Source organism: Grampus griseus (genome assembly GCF_964374135.1).
Source record: "Grampus griseus genome assembly, chromosome: 20".
Taxonomy (NCBI): Eukaryota; Metazoa; Chordata; class Mammalia; order Artiodactyla; family Delphinidae; genus Grampus; species Grampus griseus.
The window spans coordinates 50,399,114-50,419,357 of NC_139014.1; the positions used below are offsets into that span (position 1 = coordinate 50,399,114).

At 56.9% G+C, this 20,244-nt stretch overlaps 2 protein-coding genes across 3 annotated transcripts; both read right to left on the reverse strand.

Moving 5' to 3' along the window:
- Positions 1 to 8,578: 8,578 nt before the first annotated feature.
- OVCA2 (OVCA2 serine hydrolase domain containing) lies at positions 8,579 to 10,126 on the reverse strand. The gene is made up of 2 exons (XM_082679413.1): positions 9,803 to 10,126; positions 8,579 to 9,452 (listed from the first exon to the last, which is right to left on the reverse strand). The coding sequence occupies exons 1-2, from the start codon at positions 10,110 to 10,112 to the stop codon at positions 8,953 to 8,955; spliced, it is 810 nt and encodes a 269-aa protein (XP_082535539.1). The 5' UTR covers positions 10,113 to 10,126; the 3' UTR covers positions 8,579 to 8,952.
- DPH1 (diphthamide biosynthesis 1) lies at positions 9,331 to 19,192 on the reverse strand (the record flags this gene model as incomplete). 2 transcript variants are annotated; one of them, XM_082679412.1, is made up of 13 exons in its annotated part: positions 9,331 to 9,452; positions 10,158 to 10,265; positions 10,436 to 10,576; positions 10,827 to 10,905; positions 11,741 to 11,841; positions 11,974 to 12,130; positions 12,537 to 12,605; positions 14,443 to 14,564; positions 14,694 to 14,851; positions 15,274 to 15,395; positions 16,975 to 17,038; positions 17,159 to 17,311; positions 19,117 to 19,192. In XM_082679412.1, the coding sequence occupies 12 exons, from the start codon at positions 19,175 to 19,177 to the stop codon at positions 10,176 to 10,178; spliced, it is 1,317 nt and encodes a 438-aa protein (XP_082535538.1). In that variant the 3' UTR covers positions 9,331 to 9,452; positions 10,158 to 10,175. The 2 variants fall into 2 exon arrangements, with proteins under 2 accessions (XP_082535538.1, XP_082535537.1); XM_082679411.1 differs by lacking the exon at positions 19,117 to 19,192 and having other exon boundaries at positions 17,159 to 17,480.
- Between the last annotated feature and the right edge of the window lie 1,052 nt (positions 19,193 to 20,244).

A 20,244-nucleotide genomic window follows, 5' to 3' on the forward strand; every position in this document is an offset into this window, starting at 1 on the left:
CCCCGCCGCGCTTTCCGCACACTCTTATCTGGAGCGGCCCGGGCCGGCAGGCGCTGCTGCGGCTATGGCGCCACCTCGCGGCCGTGAGGGGCTTTGCGCGACACAGCCACAGCCTCCTTCCTGCGCACCTGGGCCGGAGGCGCCCAGATGCGGAGCTGGACTCAGGAGGGGGGCCTATTGGCAGATTCAGCCTCCCAGATGTGCCCACCTGGAGGCCCCAGCCTAGGACTTGCGAGCCCCACAAAGCCCGGAGTTTTGAGCTGAATGCTCCCCTGTACATATTTCTAAATTCTCACATTGCCCCAGTTCAGTTAAGTCCTGCCCGCAAGGACGGGACAGTAGATGGTGGGAGAGAGGTTTTGGAAATCCTAAGGAAGAAGAAGATAGACAAGATCTTAGGGGACCCTCCTTAGATATTCCTGGTTGGGACTGTCCATTTGTAACCCCCCAACACACCCACCCTCACTTAGCCACATGGGATAGGTATGCACAGAATAAACCCATTTGCACCCAGACCCTCTCCAGGAATTGACACCCGCGGGCGCTCATGTTTGCACAGACACACACCTGCCCCCTTCCGGAGTCCAAGATCTGGCTTTCTGGCATACTCAGGGGACTGTCATGTAGGGCCCTACATGAGCTGGGCAGAGGTGGTACCCAAACAGCCCACCCTGAACTTGCAGGCCTCTGGAGGGACCCCAGGATATGAGACTGGGAATGGCTGGACAGCGCCTCTTGGGGGTCCCGCAGAAGCGACCCAAGCCCCCAGATTCCCCGTGTGAGCCGTTCTGAGGGACGACCCGCTTGAACGACCTCGTCTCCAAACCCACGGACCCGAGAGAAAAGTCACAGGACGGCCTGCAGCCCGGGATGCCCCGCAAGGTCCTGCACCCCACATGAAGGCCGGGTTCTTGCAGGTGACGCCCCTTCTGGGAAGGAGGGCACCCCGCACTAGAGCGCGGGCGTTCGCACAGCTAACTCCGGAAGTGTCCCCGAGCCGCCCCGGCACATCAGGCCTGCAGCCAGCGCCTGTGTGGCTGAGTGGGCCTCCGCAGCCCACGCTCCGCCTCTTCCCCGCACCTTCTGACCCCCGCCCACATGGGGGGGTGGGAGTGGGTCCCCAAGAACGCCTGCAGTTTCTGATTGGCTGCGCCTCCCTCAGCCGCCGAGCGCGAGAGGCTGGGGCGCAGAGTTACCATAGTAACCGATGAGGTTCGCCCATATCGCGTCTCTCCGAGGCCTTGGAGAGCTTAGCAACCGCGCAGGGCCGCTGGGCGGTGGGGGCCACGCTCGCCGCCCACCCACCCCCCACCCCTCCGCCCGCCCCGCGCTCCATCCTTCGCCCCCACGCCCGCGCCAGAAGTAGTGGCTGAGTCACTCATTGAGGGGCTGCCGGCGCGGCCACTCGCGGTCCCTGACAGACACCAAGGTCTCGGGCGCCCCCCAGAGGCTCCCTTTCCTCAGCAGGGGACTTCATGGCTTCGGGGCCAGGAGGCGGCTCCTGGTCCCCAGAGGTACTTCTGACTCCCACTCCTTCCCGAGCCCTCACCCTGTTTCCACTCCGTGTTCTGGGTCCATCTTATCCCAGTCCTCTTCTCCGTCTCCCCCACCCCTGCCCCAGAGTCCTCGCTAAGGAAGTAGTGAGGTTCCAAGAATGAAAATGAGCTGACAGCCTCCAGGGAAGGTGGACCTCAACATCTTGGCGGAGAGATGTGCTGTGTGCTGAGGTGGAAAAGTGTATGGAGTGCTGGGGGGAGGTGGGAAGACACCTGAGCAGTGCTCTTAGATCTTAGGGCTTTGATGGATGAACAGGAGTTCTCCCCCCAGGCAGGAAGGCATTCCTGGAGAAGAGAACCAGTGGGACAAACTCTGGGGGCCAAAAAAAAAAAAAAAAAAGGCGGGTGGGGGGGACTCTAGGAGGCCAGATCCCAAAGGGTATGCAGGACCTCTTTGACCCCATTTCTGCTGTAATCTTTTATCCCCTTGATGGGGCCAGATCCTAGCCCCACAAGGATCCACTCAGCCCTGTCTCTGTTCAGTGGAGTCTGTCCACTGTGGACCCACCCTAGGGTCCCCTGTGCCCACTATTTTTGTTTTTCTTCAACAGTCTCCCCAGATTCCCACTTCCCCACCCCTATTCTCACACTGTCCTTACATCTGTATGGGAGGGTCTGACAGACCTGCCCCCAGCATAGCTGCCCTCCTGTGGACTTCACTCTTCCTCAATCTTTGACCTTTCCCTCCCACCCTAGTTCCACCTGCTTTGGCCTGGCATTGTCCCCTCCCCACCCTAATCCAGTTCCTCTCTCTGGACACACTCCCCTCCCCCACTGATGGAGCTAGGTTGGGCCAGGATCATTCATTTCCCTGATCCTGTCCAAGAGAACTCGGCCTCACATTGCATGGACTCTTCCTGCCAATTCTGACCTCCAGGAACTCTAAGTCGTCCAGGAAGTGGTCTCTTCCCTGCTACCCCCAGAGACTCTTCTCTGCTAAGCTGCCAATGTCCCTCATTCCACAAATGGGTGTTAAACGCGGTTTGCTGAGTGTCAGGCTCTGAAACTGGCATTGTGGACCAGTCCTCCTCCCCTCCAGTTGCTGAGGCTTCCTCTTCCTCTCCCTCCCTTCTCCTGCCACCTTTCCCCCACCTCCCCCATAGAGGACCCTCTTGCTCATTTCTGGGGAGTCCAAGCCACCCTCCTCAACTTTTCTGCCTTCCCTCGCGTCTCCAGCTCCCGTCTGGTACCTGGACTCCCACTGAGCCTTTCCTTCCAGGCCCAGCCTCCTCCTACAAAGCCTTCCAGACCCCTGGGCTCCCCCACTCCTCTCCCCTCATGTCCCTGACACCACAGCTCTAGATGCTGCCAGAGGCCCCTCTGAGGGTCCAGCTTCCTCTCCTGCCCCCTACCCCCCATGGGTGACGACACCGCAGTGGCCTTGTTGGTTATAACGCCGCCGCGGGGCATCTTGTGACGTCACAGAGCCGTCGGGTGCAGGAACTGAGGAGTGGGAGTGGGGGCTACTGAGTGAGGGCCTTGGAAGGCCGGGCGATGGTGGGGTTGCGCCCCCAGGTGTCCCAGAGTGAATAAATCTGTAATGGACCCGTTCCCCCCTCCCCGCACTGTCCTCTCGCGGGCCCCCAGCCCGCAGTTCCGGAAAGTTAACCCCTTGTAGACCGGTACAGGGGGCTCGGGCTCCCCCTCCCCGTTCCTGCTTCCGTGCGCCCTCCTCCCCCTCCCAGCTCCCCGTCGCCTCGGTCCCCACCCCCCCACCCCACCCCCCGCCTCGCCACTATAAATAGCCCCTCTTCCCGTTTCCTAAATTCCCTGCTGACGTCGGCAGCGCGTCAGTGTGTAGGAGCCGCGGCCGCATGAATGAGCCGCCGCACGAGTACTATGCGCGCCTATAAAAGCCGCCGCGCCAGCCCGGCTGCGGGAGGCGAGCGGGCGCGGACGCAATACAGCCGACAGGTAAGCGGGACTGACTGACCAACGGGCGACAGATGGACCGATGCACGGACACGGACTGGAGGGCAAGGAGGAGACCGACAGGCTGCAGGTTAGAGGGGCCCCTAAGGGGTGGGGTTGGGGACAGGGTGGAGGGGACGAGGGTCCACTCGCAACTGCTGGAGCCGGAGGCGTACGCAGAACCCTGTGCAGCACCTGCCTGCGCCCGGATGGAGACGCAGCCACTTAGGAGGAGCGTCGATCAGAGGACGGACCTCAGAGTCCCTGCGGCTCTTCCTGGAGCTCCTGCGCCATCCTCCCAAGAAAGTGGGACGAAGGTGCCGGCGCCCCAGGAGATGCGCCCCCTCCTCTCCTCCCCGCAGAGCGGTGACTCAGCCTCGCTAACCCCCGGTCGGCTGAGCTGGGGCGCCGGCGAGAGACAGACGCCCACCTACCCGCCGCCCTGGCCGCGGCTTTCTCGGGACCCCTCCCTTCATTCAGCCGGGGGCGCCCCCTCCCTGTCCCGTCGAGCTGGTCCCTCAGCGCCCCCAACTTCCCGCCTCTGCAGGAGGAGCTGTCCTCTCAGGACCAGGCGGGGGCGGGGCCTCAGCCGGACTGCCCCGCCCCCATTGCCCTCCCCCTCCCCGCAGCCGGAAGTGCCTCTCTGCAGGGACATCTTTGACGTCACAGGGTTTTGACGTCAAGGGCCACCTGCCTGTCCGCAAGCGCTGGGTCAGAGAAGGCCTGGAGACGCGGGGGAGGAAGAGCAGCAGCGCCCCCAGCTGCGGGCGACGGAGCCACCCTGCCCGGGCAGCGCGCCGGCACCTTGGCTCTAGACTGCTTACTGCCCGGGCCGCCCTCAGTAACAGTCTCCAGTCACGGCCACCGACGCCTGGCCCCGCCCCAGGACCGCGGACCCGGCCACCTGCCGCGCCCCCGGCCCCTCTGTCCCCGAGGGTCCCTCAGCCCCGAGCTCGCTGCCCGCGCCGCCGCTGTCCGCGGTGCTGATCCGGCGCGGGCACCGCCATCGAGCCGTCCCGTCCCCGGTCCCCAAGGGCTACTGAGGGGCTGCCGGCCTACACGCACATCTCATAGCCCCAGGAGTCCAGCGCCCGGCCCCTGCCGCGAGCGCCGTCCCCCGCCCGCGCCGCCGCCGTCCCCCCACTCCGCGGTCCTGACGTCAGCCAAACTGGAGCTGCCGTGGTGCCGTCAGCAGCGCGCGCCCCGCCCCCGCGTCTCCAGGGCAACCGTGGCTTTCGATTGTTACTGTGGGAACCGGAGGTAACAGTCTACAGCCATGGTCGCCCCGCAGCACGCCCACGCGCCGCGCCGCGCAGCGCACAGCCGGGGCCGGGATGGGGGAGGCTCCGAGCAGGAGGAAGCGGAGGCGGCGAGTCGAGAGCCCATGTGTCTGCGGGGGTGGCGGGAGGTGAGGCGCAGGGAGGCGGGCTACTCCGGAGCCGGGCATCCACCCAGGCAGAGAAAGAGAAAGAAGCGCGGTCTGCGGAGAATGCCTGACCGTCCCCCTCAGTGACCGTCCTGTCCTCCTAGCCGAGGTACTGCACCCAGGGGATTGTGAGAGAAGGGGTAGTTCTGGGATTTGTGTTCTTTTTAACTCCTTGGTGGGAGGGAGGCTGCTAGGACCTGGAAAAATGTTTGCATCCTGGGTACCGAAGTGGGTAGACGGAGGAAAGTTTTCCTGAATGCGCCACGACCTCATTCTTCCAGGAACCCCTAGCTGAGTAGGCAGAGGGCAAAGGGTAAACCTTGAACCCATGTCCTGATGGAGTCACAGCCTTCCCTCACTCCTCTTCCCTCTCTTTTTCCCTCTGGGTCTTGAAGGATAAGAAAGGTTCCCCAACCCTCAGGAAGCCATAAAACTTGTAAAGTTAACCAGTCCTTAAACCGTTGTCTGAACATACCAGCATCCTCACCTCAGTCTATCTCTAGATGCTGTATTCCAGTTTTAGACAATGTCTCAAATTAACCCAAAAGAGGGGGAGTAAATATCAGAGGAGCTGAAGTCCTCTTGGGCCAGTGAAGTGTAAGCAATGACCTCTTCAAAAACATTCTGCATGTCACCTGCCACCACCATCATCACCCACGGGCTGACTGTTGGAGATTGGGTTCAGGACCTCCCAAGGGACAGTGTTGGGAATGGTTAATGCAACGCAGCCCTGCCACCCATTAATCCAATTTTTCTCTACCTCTCCATATCCCCTCCTTTTCTAAACTACTTCTAAGGCAGCTGGTGCTGGTTTCACAGTTAATCAACACCCACACATTGTCTTCTTCCCACCCAAGGACACTGAGGTCTTGGATTAAAATGCACCTGATTCTGGCATCCGGTGGACATCTGTGGGCAGACTGTAGTGTGTGCACATGGGAGTAGTGCACTGGGAAGCAGGCGGTCGAACCTGGCATCACCATCAACTGGTTGTTAAGGGGCCATGTTTTTTCGGAGCCTTCCGTAAAATGAGATAATAATCCCTCCTTTCTGGCAGGCCTGTTGTGAGGACCAAATAAGATCATGTAAGTAAAAATCTTTGCAAACGGCAGAAAGCTATTTCGATCTTAAGTATTCTCTTAGGCTACTGTGTCCTTGTAAGGGGGTGGTGGTGGTGGGAGACCCCAGCTCTGGGCACTTAGAATGAACAGGGGAGGGGGAAACACTTCTCTGAGCAGAAGCTCTAGGACTGGGGCTGTTGAGGGTTCTTTGCTTAGGGACTCTCTCTCCCAAGAGCTTTAGGAACTAAGGTGGAGTGAGAGGTAGAAAAGAGAAATGGTAGGGATGTTTTGAAAAGAAGAGACAAAGTCTTTTGCAGTCTGAACCCATCTGAAGGTGGACAGGGAGGGGAAAAAAACCAAAGGACTGACTGTACAATGTTAGAGTGTTTTAGTATCTTGAAAATCACTTAGGGCACCACACCGCCAACCTATTTTATGGATTAGGAAGGTGAGGCCCACACAGGACATACTGTCCAAGAGTAGTGAGTGGTGGCCTCTCTGCTCATCTTCTGTGAAGCAGCAGAGAAAACAATGACTAGTAAAGGTCAAGAATGGGAGTTCTTGGATCTGAATCCAACTTTGGGTAAGTTACTTAGCCTCTCTGTGCCTCTTTCCTCAGTTGTAAAATTAGGTTAATAACAGTATCTACCTTATGAAGTTGTGAGATTAAACTAGCTAACTAAAGCTTCTGCTTAGCACAATGTCTGGCATAGTTAGCACTCAATAAATTATATTCCTCTTCCTATCCTCTAGACCTCATTTTCCTCAGTTGAAAATGTTAGATCAATGATTCTTAACAGGAGAGCTTCTTCCCTCTCCCTAGTGGAGTGCATGAGAGTCACATGGGGGGCTTTTTAAAATTACACATATTTACCAGAGACTTACTCTCTACTCTCTAAGGCGGTGGCTTTCAAGTATTTCATTGCATGAGAATGACCAGGATGGTTTGTCAAAATGCAGATTCCTGGGTCCCAGTAGCTCTGGAGTTGGCCCCAGGAACCCAAGGTTTACCATGATCCTGATGCAAATGGTCCATGGAACCTGTGTGGAGGGTGGGAGGAATAACCCCTTAAGATTCCCCATTGTTCCTGGAGGGCATGATGGGAGAGGACATATCTCACTTGTTGGGAACCAGTGGACCGCATGAACTGTTTCCTCTTAGGTCAGACATTTTGATTCTCAGGGGAATTTTTACCTCCTCATTTCTGTTGCACCGGACACTGCTCTGGTCTTCAACTTCACCCTTCCAACTTTAAACCCTGCCTTAAAATTCATTCCCCAAATGTCTTTCCCTCTCTCCTTTACTCCTTCCAATAATCCCAAGTAGCAGCACCCGTGGTATGCAAGGTGGCATCATTTTCACCGCTTGGGGCCTTGCTGTGACTGCCACGAAGGCATGTGAGCCCTTAGTTGCAGATCTACTCACTGCTTTCCATTCTGAACTGCTTATTTCCAGAGAAGCCAGGAATCTGAATTTGTGTGAAATTCCAAAATTTTTAAGTATCATAATCCCAACTGTTTCTAAAATTCTGTGGGCCAAAGCCAACAGGTCTATAGGAGTAATTCAGTCCATTTCAGAGTCTCTTCCTTTTGCCAAGGAAGGGATCTCCCTTTAAAACAACCAAAAACAAAACAAAAAAACCCCACCAAGAACAAGGCAGTAGCAGACTGTAGCAAGGGAGAACTTTCTCCCCAGCCCCACTTTCTGCTGTAAAGGTTCCAGACTCAGTAAACTAGGTCTGTCTGGGCAGGTAACTCCTGCTTTTTTTTTTTTTTTTTCTTTCTTTTTAAAAAATCTTGGACAGCTGCTGTCCATTGTGAAGAACTCAGAATTTCCGGTGATTTCAGACTATTTGTCTTGTTGTCTCAGGATGGGCTAGAATATTTGTGCTACATCTCCTAATCTCAATTCCTGCTCAATTACTAAGCTACTTGGGGCAGCCATGCTTGAGGGCCAGATAGGGCCTGTTGCGATCTTCCAGAAAAGGAACAAGCTGGTGAGTCTGCAGAGGCAGGGCAGGCTGGGGATGAAGGCCCTGGAAGAGGGGGAAATGGCTGAAGTGAGCAGTCTTTAGAGTGTCTAGGAAAAACAGCACTTTCAAACCAGATGGGCTGTTTAGGCCTTGGCTGCAATCTCTACAGAGTAGCATCAATCTCAAATGCTGCAAATAGGGTCAAGTTTGGAAGAAGGTTACTTCTGTGCTGTTTTTGGCTTCCATCAAGGTCTAGCACCATCCCACCCTTCAAGCTCATAGTTCGGAGGGGTAAGACTGTTATGGTGGAGAAAGCAGAGAACATATGAAGCCAGGTTTTGACAGGCCAACACACAACTCTTAGGGATCAGGATGGAGGAAGCCAAAACTCAGTATGGCCCAGGCAGAGCCCTGCCAATTGATCTCTTCCCCAAACTTCTCAGATGTAAATTCTTCCCTGCTTCAGGGAGGCCTCCTTTCTTTCAGGTTGGGACTTAGGCCTTCCACCAGTAATGTGTAAGTGTCTATGTGCACATATGCATGAGCTTGTCCTGGGGGTTCACAACTGGAAACACCTCCCTGCTTGGTGCTGCCCTGGAGGCTGTATGGATGGCCAGGAATCCACTTTTTTTTTTTTTTTTTTTTAATAAAATGGGTTTTGCTGTGTATACCAGGGAAGAGATGCTGAAAATGCAAATCACCACTTTATTGTGTGGCAGTCACGGTGCTGCCAGTCTCTGCTTCTTGTGTTACCCTCCACCCATCCAGGGCTCCACTGACCTTTTTCATATTTGAACGTCAGATGCCATGGTCAAAGTCCATTAGGCCGCCTAATCCTCTTTTTCTTGAGTGCAGAGCTAGGCTTATATAATCTGAGTCTTAAGTATTGATATCTGTCTCTTGAGATCACAGTAGGGGAAAGAAGGGGAGGACAGGGATTGTAGAGGCTGCATCAAGGTCATGTGTCTCCATTAGGGGGTGGGGGGTGGAGAGGGAATGCAGAGGCAAAGGAATTCGTTGATCTTTCACTCTGCAAACTGGTCCAAGAACTGGAAGTAGGCCTGGCGCTGGGGTGCGGCTGCCGGAATGAAGTGGCCACCAGAGTGGGTGAGGGCGATGGCTCCAGTGAATCGGCTACACAGTTGCATACTCTCCTGAGCGGGGATGACGCGGTCGGTGTCCCCAAAAACATGGAGGGAAGGCACTGACAAGGGGCCCTGCAGGATAGCTTCCTTGAGGCCAAGGCCCCGGGGACAGAAACCAGATACCAGGATGATAAACCGGGGCAATGGGAAGCGGGGATCGCCGGCTTGGCCAAGGGCACACACAAGGGCTGCTAGCGCGGCCCCCTGGCTGAAACCAAGGATCCCATCGAAAGGCCCAAGCTTGCTCAGTGCCTGTGCCACCGTTCCCAGGGCTTCCTCCAGACCTCTGCACACCGTGGGCTCTTCCAGTGCCGAGAAAACGTCTGCCTCCTGTTTGGAAAACCACCAGCCTCGAGGTTGCTCCTCCGGAGGGCAGGGCCCTACAGCGATGAGGGGGAGAGTTCAGAGTTAGGACAAGGGGAAATCCAGGGGGAGAGAAATGAGAAAGGGAGTGAGGGAAAGAGAGGAGGCTTAGGAGAGAAGAAAGTCTGGGGAAAATGAGGCGGGGAACAGACTGACCTGGAGAAGAGACAAGGTGGAAGTCTGGGAGGGCCAGGCTGGAATTTGAGCGAGGGGCTGGGGTGGGAGGGATGGAGGGCATAGGCAGAATGAGGTGGGAGGGTGGCAGGAATGAGGGGAGGGACAGGGTGGCTGTGTGCAGGCAGGCGTTACGGGGACGAGGCAAGACAGAGAAGACTCTGAGCGCATTTCCGGGCAGGGCTCATCTCACCGGGGTCTGGCCCGGCGCCCTCAGGGCCCGCTGCGTCCGCGACCGGGTGCGGGCCGCTGAGGCACACGAGCTCTGCGCGACCCCGCAGCGCCTTCCGCAGCGCTCCCGTCTTCTCGCGGAAGCCCCGCTCGCTCTGCCGAAAACCGGCCAAACACAAGAGGCGCAGACGCGGAGACGCAGCCATAATTCTAGGCAAGCGCCAGAGGGAACGGACGTGGTCTTTCCCCGAGCGGAAGTTAAACATAAGGAGGCGTGACCCAATGCCGGCACCACCGTGGAGGCGGGCCTCAGAGAGAGTGGACGTTGCCATGACAACGGAGAGAGGGTGCGGCCCGGCCAGAGCTGGGGCTGATACCTGGAACCAAGGAGCGTTTCAGGGAGCGAGCGGCGCGACCTCCTCGTCTCTGCAGCTGCAAGCCTCGCAAGCCACGGCTGGAAAGGGGCGCGCGGGCCTCTCCTGAACCTGAGGTGGCCGACTTTGGTCACGGTCTCGCTTCCGCGACGTTCCCCACCCCGCTGACACGCATTTCCCGTAGCGGCCGCAGGGCGGCGGGCTCGGCTCGCGTCACCAAGGAGGCGGCCAATGTCTGGCCGCGCCCAAGCCTCTCCGCCCTCCTTGAGGTTCCTTCCTACCTTCGCCAGCGCCGGCCGGCCCGGGTGCTGGAGCAGCCGATCCCGCCCGTGGTTCACCGTCCACGGCCCCAAGGAGCTGCCAGCGTAGAAGTCCATAGGGTAGGGCTGCTGCCAGGAAATGTCTCTCAGGGCCACTGCCGCCTAGAGGAGAAACACCGGACAGTAACATCTGCCAACATTTTTCTACGCAGGATTATTTAATTCTGCCCTCACGACGGCCTACGAAGGTCCTACTATATCCCTATAGCACAGAGAGGAAATGTGAGGTGAAGGGACTTCCAAGGCCACACAGCTAGGAAGTGGCTCAGCTGTAACTAAGTGCTGCCCACCCACCCACAGAACTAGGAGCAAAGCCCACTCTCTCCCAGGGATTTTCAAAACGTGGTGTTACCTCATAGGGTGTGAGCAGCGGCTTGGGGAAGGCTGTGCCCCAGTCAATGGAGAGGCGTGGACATGCCACCTGCACCCACCTGGGAGGGGAAGTCACGTCAGATCCAAGGGGGGGGGGCCCTGTTCCTGGGCAGCATGCTGAGGAACATGGCTGTGTCCCCAACACAGACAATGCATGCTTACTATTCTAAAGACTGTCACCTACTGCTGTTTAGAATAACACTATGGGGACTTCCCTGGTGGCACAGTGGTTAAGAATCCACCTGCCCATGCAGGGGACACGGATTCGAGCCCTGGTCCAGGAAGATCCCACATGCTGCGGAGCGGCTAAGCCTATGCGCCACAATTACTAAGCCTGCACTCTAGCGCCCGCGAGCCACAACTACTGAAGCCTGCGTGACTAGAGCCTGTGCTCCACGAGAAGCCACCGCACTGCAACGAAGAGTAGCCCCCGCTCGCCGCGACTAGAAAAAGCCCACGCCTAGCAACGAAGACCCAACACAGCCAAAAATAAATAAATTTATTAAAAAAAAAAATAACACTATGGTGTTGCTTGTTTTCTCCTGTTTCCTCCACTGACTATGAGCTTTCTGAAGGGAGGGCCTGGGCAGCTCATTTGCAATAGTATCTCCAGAATCAAATTTAGTGCCTGGTACAGTGCAGGTGCCAACCCCCCCTCCAACTCATCTCACGCAGAATGACTGTGATGCTGCCGCTGCCTGTGAGCCCCCAAGCCAGACAAAGTAGGGAAGACCCACAGCCAAAGGCAGTCCAGGCTGGACGAGTGCTCTGTAAACGCTGACATTTCATGATCATGGAAGCACCGACTCCAGCCTTCGATAGGTGCTGGGCAGGACCCAGATTCTAAGCTTTTTTAGCCAGTCATAGCTAGACAGGAAAGGTGGGCAAACATACACATCCACCTCAGGAAGAAGGCGAAGCTTGCTGGGGAAGATCTCAGAGAGCAGCAGCCTCACGAAGGGAAGTCCCAAGGCCCGGAGCCGAGATTCCAGGTGCTGTTGGGAGAGGGAGGCAGAGCTGGGGTCCCCATGATCAAGCAGCCAAAGCTAAACCCCTTAGGCTACTGATTTTCCCAGCTCGGTTCCCAGTTCGTCCTCTTTTCCAGAGGCCATCCCGAGCCCTCTGACCTCCAGAATCTTGGGACTGCCCTGGCGGCCCAAAGTGCCCAGGATGAGACCCCAGGATTTAGCTGAGCGGGCAGCGGCTATGGCTTCTTGGCGGTTGGCCTGCATGCGCTGGCAGTCATACTGCTCTCTGGAGAGGACTTTGCTGTACGGGTCGTATCTGGAAAAGAAGCTGTCATGGTCACAGTGACAGCCACTTACAGGATCTGTGCTATATACACAGCTCCCCGACTCGGCCCCTTGGTCTCCTGAACCCTCAGTCTCCACGCAGGCAAGTAAGAACAGAGGCAAGAGCAGAGACTGTCGTTGGGAAGATCAGTTCCACAACTCGAGCAGGCAAGAGTGGGAGAGGGGTCTAGGATCCAGGTGTGACTCCAGGGGATGGGTAGGTGCTGTGCAGCAGCAACCCTTCTCCTGATATCGAGACTCAGAACCCAAGTGCCTCAGATCCTCAGGGCCGGGGGCTGTTAAGTGGCCAAGGGATGAGGAAGTTTGGGCTGATTGAGGGTTACAGTGGCATGGAACCCCACCCCCTTCCCAGCTGGTCAGCCCAGCTCAGTCCATACCGGTAAGCGGGGACATTGGGGTTGGCAATCATGACAGACTCCAGATGGAAGCGGCCATCTCCAAGATATCTGCAGCGGGGAGAAAGGGGACAGTGAGTGTGGGGTGGGGCACCAGAAGCAGGCACTGGCTCGGAGGTCCACAGGACTGAGTTCTTGGCTATGCTGCTGACTGCGTATGTGAACTGGGACAAAGCATCATTTCACACACACCGCCCCCCTCACCCTACCCCACCCGCCCTGTTTTTTGTTTTTGTTTTGGCTGTATTGGGTCTTCGTTGCTGCGTGCCGGCTTTCTCTAGTTGCGGTGAATGGGGTCTACTCTTCGTTGTGGTGCATGGGCTTCTCATTGAGATGGCTTCTCTTGTTGTGGCTCGCAGGCTCTAGGCACGTGGGCTTCAGTAGTTGCGGCGCACGGGCTTAGTTGCTCCGCCGCATGTGGGATCTTCCTGGACCAGGGATGGAACCTGTGTCCCCTGCATTGGCAGGCAGATTCTTAACCACTGCGCCACCAGGGAAGACGTCCTGGTTTTTTCACATGTAAAATAAGTTTGAATTGGATGACCATTAAGGCCCCTCTAGCTATGTAGTGCAGAATCTAAGAACTGCACCTCTCCCCACCCCGACCTTCTGGGGGAACAGTAAAGGGACAGCCAAGACCATGGTAAGGCTCTAGATCTACATCCTAACTTGGAGGTGGAGGGACAGATTCTCCCTCACCTAGCTCAATACAGATGTGGGAAGTAGTGTTCAGGGTGTCATCTACGCCATAAATGAGCTTTCAGGGTATATACTGGCTACTCTCTGCCCAAACTAGCTCTTGGGTCCAGTTACTGAGTTGTAATAACAGCCACTGTTTACTGGGCTTGTGCCTTCCGTGTACCAGGCCTGGGCTAAACACCTGACATGTATGACTTCACTCAGTCCTATCAGGTAATCCTCCAAGCTGCTACCTACAGTATCCCCATTTCACAAAAGATACAAGTGAGGTTCAGGGATATTAAGAAACTTGCCCAAAGTCACACAGCTATTAAGCAGTATATCTGGGACTTGATTCTAGGCTTACCCATCAGGCTGTACCAAGCATGCCTAGGAGATGCTGTCCCTAACAGTACCTTCCCAGACCATGGAGAGGCCAGAGCATGGAAGGCAATCTGCACGGCAGCTCCTTCTGTCTTGGAGATCACACCAAATTTTGATGAATGGCCAACACTCAAGAGTGTTCCTCCTTCCAACACACACCATGACGCCCCCGGGGGCAGGCATCTATGAGCTCAGAGTTATGCAGGCACAGGCACAGGGGGAATGCCCCTCGGGGAGCAGGGCTACCAGGTCTGGGCTGGGGGAGGCCCTGATGTGGGCCTGCTAGGGGCAGGGATGTCCTGTGTGGGTGCAGGTGGGGCTGAGTCAGGGGAGTGCCCCTCCCTCCTTCCCTGCCATTAGCTGGGAATGGGGCTCTCCTCCCCAGGCTTAGCCGGGGGAGCTGTCGGCTCTCGGGCTGGCTGCGTTCACACAACATTAAGCATTTCCATTACCTAAAATAATTAGGCGGCAGGAGACATGCTGCTCCTGCTTGTTGGCTGTCCGGATGCTAAATTAATGGGGCTGCAGCCTGGGCGTGCCCATCCATCTTCTCCAATTATGTTCCCACCACTTCTAGCCCACCATCATCCCCCATCAGGCCCTGATTCCCGCTCCACCCTGGGCACAGCCTTCTGGAGGTTGGACAGAGCGCTGGAGAGGGAGACAGGAAACCTGAAACCCTATTTGGTCCCCACCTTGCAAGGCAACCTTGAGCGAACGGCCAAGGAGCTTTAGACTCAGTTTCCTTTCCTGGATGATGAACCTGAGCTCCCTCCTACAGTACGTTTCTTGTGTCTCTATGACTGGCACCCCATTTTTCACTTACACAACAGCCTCCACCTCCTTGGGTAGACGGGGGGACGTGCAGCCCAGGATCTCCCCAGGGGACAGGGGCTTGCACTGTGGGACACTCACACGATACTCAGCTTTCAGCTCTTGGGCAGCTGCCTGTAGGGATAATGAGGGAAGGGAAGCAAGTGCATGGGGAAGGAGAGGCAGGGCCATAGGACCAGCCTGGAGCACCTGCCGTGGGGATCCAGGAAGAGCCTGGAGACTAGCCACTGTCTGCCCACTTACCTGCAAAGTTGACACAAACTGAATGGTGCTGACCAGCGCAAGGGCACTGGCTGGGGGAAAGGTGAGGCGGATAGAGTCCAGTAGGTGGGTAGTGTCTATCCGGATGTCCACAAAGACATACAGCACCCGGAAGTCTTGGGCCGAGGTGTCCATGGGAACTGGGAGGAGGGAAGAGTTCAGGAGACTGTTCTGGAAGGCAGGAGAGGCAGAGGGCCTGGCCCAGGCCAAGGTTTCTGAGTAGCCAGGACCAGTGGCTTTAGCCTGAGGGTTAGAGGGAGGGGTTGGGGGAGGTGGGGAGGGTGTTGTCACAGGTCTTTCAGAAGCTCCATCTCTGTCATTCGGCTGGGGGCCCAGCCTGCTCTACCACCAACAGCCTTTCAAACACCCGCATCTGGGACAGCAGCATGGTTTCCAAGGCAACCAAATCCAAAGGAAAGATCCAGCTGCAGTGCAGGAAGGCCAAGGCCATCCCAGAAACTGGGAGGGACCTTGTGCATACAAGCAGGACAAGGCACTGTGATGGAGATGAGCGTGCAGTCCCACCTCCCTGCCGGGGTCTGGGTGTCCTGGTCTGCCGTACCCAGGCAGCTGTGGCCATAGTGCACCAGGAAGTCAGCTCCCAGGGCCCTTGCGGTAAAGTCATCCACACAGCAAGCCCCGTAGGTCACATCACCCATCACCATCACTTCGGCCTCCGTGAACCTGTCGGGGTGGGGAACAATGGGACAGTGACCCAAGGAGGTAGCAGAGAACCTAACTGTGGAGGTATCTCAGGGCCCAGCTCCACTCTCCCTACCTCTCCCAATCCCTTGGGTTGGCAGCTGCCACTTCTGCCAACAGAGTAGGAGGGGCCCAGCTGCTACCTCCCCCAGGCCTGGCAGCAGCTCCTGGAACCGTAGCTGTATGAGGACGGACTCTAGCATCCCTGTTCCTCTGCCCAGGCTCAGACTGCAAGAGGGACCCCCAACCCTCAGCCTGGCATACAGGGGGTCAAACACAGACCTCTGCCGCCCCAACTCCTCCCACCCAGAACAACGAGCATGCACACAGGGGCGAAGACACCCATCCCCACACCCTGGCACCGTGACGTGCGTGGGCACGCGTTTGTGGATACACACAGCCTCCCCGTCGCCCAGACCCCCTGCTACCTCCCCACCTTTAGTCAGGGCCCCCTGTGCCCGGGATGGGGGGACCCGTGGACAGCTCCTCCGCAGCACATGGCGCCACCCACACACCTCATGTGTCAGGAAGAGTGGGCTCTGGCCAGCACACTGCCATGGGATCTGCTGCCAGGCCTGAATCACTGGGGGACGGGGTGGCTGGGGAAGACCCCACTCTCCCTGAACTCACCACAGGAATGGGGCCAGAGGATTAGCTCTTCCCTGAGACCCACCCCTGGGGCATGGAGTCTGGCTCAGTGTCAGGGGGTCTCCCCATTCCTCTCCTGGGGGTGTGGTGCGAAAAGCTGAGCTGCTGCCAGGCAGCTCCCCCACCTCCCCAAATCAGGCTGTGCACAGAAGCAGATAATTCAGCTCCTTAGAATGCAGCCCAGGCATCTGAGTCAGCCAGAGCACTTAATTTTTTATAGATTAAAATGTATGCAAATTGGCCCGAGCCCCAGAGAGCATCCCCAAGGGGCAAGAGGGTGGGAGCAGGGAAGTGAGTCTGTGGCTGCAGGGTGGGGGTAGGGCGGCAGCAGGGAAGTGGGAGGTTCCAATCACGAGGTGACCTCCCCTTTCTTCTTTCGCCCTCCCTGTTCCTGTGCTGGTTGCAGATGGCTGAGCACTCACCCCCCTCCCAAGGATGGCTCACTGTATTGAAGAGACTTACATGAGGGAGGTAGAGGAACTGAACACCATCTCCTATGCGCTTCTCCCTCTGCCAGGCCCCTCTTGCCTCACTCCTCCCAATGTGACAGAGAAAAAGTTTCCCCCAAGCCAGACCCCCACGCTGACCACCCAGCCCACTGCAGGGTCAACTCTGAGGACTCTCAGCTTCTTCCTCAGGCTCCACCACCTGCTGTGGGCCCACCTTTGAAGATACTGGAGTTGACTCATTTCTCCCTCCCAATCTCTTTTAGGGAAGGGGAGATGTATAGAGACAAGCAGGGATTGCAGCAGGCTAGGAGTTTAGTCTGGGGTTTTTCCCTTGGTGTGTGTATGGCTGTGGGAAGGAACACGGTAAGGCAGACGTCCAGAAGGAGAACATGATGCCAACAGGCAGAGCTGCAATGGACGTGGGGAAGGTCTTGGTTCCGCTTCGTCAGCGGCCCAAGGCTCACCTTTCCAAGATATCCACAATGGTACAGGCGAAGAGGAGGAGGCCTTCAGGCATTTGTAAGGCCACTGCAAGACAGAGCAGAGACATGAGCAGAGGGCTGGGAAGAGACTGGGATGGGGACACTGCCCCTGGCTCAGCCGGGCAACCTCTCCTCCCCCACCCCCGCTCAAAGCTTACGGGCTCACCCTTCTTGGCCTGGGCCTGTTGGATCCTCCAGATGGTCTTGGGAATCTCAAAGTTATAGTTGGAAGGCAGGACTTGAATGGCTGCCTGCAGCTTGGGATTGTTCAGTATCTCAGCAGGTATCTGATTGGCCAAGCGGCCCCGAGGGGCTCGACCTAGGATGAATGCAACGCCTGAGTTGGTTGGTGCCTGGCCTAAACCACAGCCAGACCTGAGTGAGCTGTTAACACCACCCAAGTTTAAGGCCCCGATCCTAGATGCCAAGGGGATTGGCCCAGCCTTCTTCCCCACTGAGTTCATCCTGAAGCTGGAAGGACAACCCATTAAGCTAGGAGGAAATCTGTATAATTAATTTCCACGTTATGAGATTATTGGGAATCAAGGACTAGAGTGTGTGGCTCAGCTCTTACCTCAGGAGAGTAAGCTGACACCAGGGGACTCAACTGAGAGGCAAATGAAAAACAAGTCCACACAACCGCTCCTTGATAGAGAACAATCCTGAGAAAACGCCAAGAGTCCAGCCAGCCCAACCTGTCTGGGAAAATGTCCCTCTCCCCCCAGCCCCTGAGAACACCTTGAAGTTCTGAGATCCTAGATATGAGATCTATAAGCAAACTGTTGTAAGTACTCATTTAAAAGACTGCCTTCCTTACTTGAGTCCCACTGACTATGTCTACGCTGGTTAATTCCTGCACTCTTCCCCTCTCCTCATTCAAAAGGGAAATAAACACCATACATTTAACTGACTTAACAAACTCCCCAGTTCCATCATTCTACCCCACTTCCCACCCCAGGAAGGATGGAAAGAATACATACACTCTAGTCAGGACTGTGGGCAAACAGGTAAGGACAGAAAAGTGACCTTGCCCTTTAGGGGCTAGTAGTCTAGTGGCGGCAAATGCAGGTACACAAATAAGTACAAACCCCTGATTAAAGGAGAAGAAACATTGTAGCCCTTTAGGAAGGCTGCAGCCCTTCATCTGCATCCTACTCCCCACAATTCAGTTTAGCCCAACCCTGGTCTCCCTTTAGGCACCAGACAGTTTGGGAATGTGACAAGGAGAGAAATGAATTTATTCAGCGAATATTTATTGAGCCTGTACTATTTTCTGCCAGGGATCCTGCCAGACCTGACCCTTCAGCCTCTGTGTGTGTGTGGGGGGGGGGGGGCTGATGCATGGGTGGTGGTGGTGATGGTGCAGTGGAGAACTAGAATGGCAGGCTTGGGACCCTAAGTCCAGATTTGAATGTTACCACTGCTATGGTACTTGTTCAGATGTTTCAAAGGCCATGAAACACAAGCCTGCGTCTCTGGGCCCGCCCCTCTCAGAAGCTCCTCTGGCAGAGGCCCAAGTCCCTTGTGGCTGTTGGGGTGTGGGAGCTGCTAGTCGTAGCAGCTCGATTTGTCCCAAGGGCCAGTAGGCGCTTCCTCCTTTATCATTTGGCAGTAACCTTCTGCTAACGTCAGCATTCCTCGGTAGACTGTGAGATCCCTAAGGGCAGGGCTGCAGTCCAGTCCCTGCACCTAGCACAGGCCTGGCATTGAGCGGGCGCTCAATAAGTGCCAGGTGAATGACACCTTGTGCATCTTTCCTGAAGCATTCCCCGAAGGCACACTTGTGGAATGCCCGGGGCAACGCGCCTGGCTCCTTCCCTCCCTGTCGGGTACGTCCTATCCGTGAGTCTTCAGGTGTCTGTCTGCCCACCAAGGCAGGGCGGGTAGCGTTTCCGGCTTGAGGACTACAAGCTCCTAGGAGGGGCTGCTCCCGATCGTGCCCTAAGGCTGCAAAAGAAAGACCTGTCGTCCTGGGCTCCAGCGACAGTCGCCCAGAGCGAGCGACGGCAAGGCCTTCCGGGTCTGGAGGAGAAACGCGCCTCCGCCATTAAAGGATCCTGTCCCTGACTTGGGGGCCCTACCCCGAGATGCGAGGTCCGGAGGCCGCAGCCTTACAGCACCCACCTCTGCCCGGGCCGTTTCGGCTGCCGGACTCTGTGGCCTCGGCTGCAACCAGCGCCGCCATCACCAGCTGCCCACGTTGGGACCAAAAAGACAGCGCTAGAAGAACGAGGAGAGCGCAGACAGTGCGATCGATCGCCGATCGGCCAGCGAGGGGCGGGGATTTGCGGGGCGGGGACCGTGAAGGAGAAAGATAGGGGTGGGGCTAGAGTGGGCCCCCAGGTCAGCCGGGAAGGTCGACATTCTCGGGAGTCCCTAGTGGTCCCCGGCCACAGCGGTTGCGTTCTCCCAGCGACCCTGTCCCCTCCTCCCCGTCCGGGCAGCTTGAACCTGGTTCTCCCCGACAAGCGCCCTCCTATTTGCCGACTCCCTACCCAGTTCTGCGGGCGGAGTCTTGTAAATGGGGACACCACAGCGTCCTCCTTCAGCTCCCCTCACTCTCTCCCCTCCTGATAAGACCTGGATGCCCATGGGTGGGGCCGCATTCCCTGCCTCAGAGGACCTCATTGCTCGGACAGGACAGAACTCGGCACCCACCGAGCCAGTTCCAAGTTGAGTCTTGGTGCCGGTTTCCGGAGCGCTGGGTTGCCCTTACACCTTTAGAACCGACAGTGTGGAAGGTTCACCTGTGATAAACCGCTACCAGGGGAAGGCCCCCAGCCTGAAGGTGCTTTCCTGGGGGAGTGGGGAAGTCTAAGGACTCGACTGCCTAAACCTTCGGGATTCTGGCCAACGTTTGCCCTGCCTAGGCTGCCCCTCAGGCCTAGGAAGCCTCTCTCCTGATCAGTGGCATAAGCTTCTGGAATCTCAGAGAGAAGACAGGGTAGCCAGTGAGACAGCCTTGACATTTGGAAGAGCAGAGTACCTGCAGGACTGACTTTCAGCAAGGTCTGCCCCATAGAGGAATCGTCCCCCAGGGCCGTTTGCCCACGCAGCCCTCTGGCACCATCTTCCTCTCTGCTCTCTATGTGAGCGCAGCTGGCCCTTTAAGGCGCTCTGTGGCCTCGGGCTCCCCTGGAGGCCCTCCCTGCTTGGAAACTCCTAATTAAGGTGCAGGGAGAAGTGAAAAACAACCAGCCAGGCACAGGCTCTGCCTGGGAGACTGCCCAGAGAGGAGAGCTGAATGGGCAG

Bases quoted from the DNA above. Each gene is read 5' to 3' on its own strand.
- OVCA2 (XM_082679413.1), bottom strand. From the start codon at position 10,112: ATGGCAACGTCCACTCTCTCTGAGGCCCGCCTCCACGGTGGTGCCGGC. The intron at 9,453-9,802 runs GTGAGATGAGCC...TCATCGCTGTAG, and splicing joins GGGCGCCGGGCCAGACCCCG to GGCCCTGCCCTCCGGAGGAG.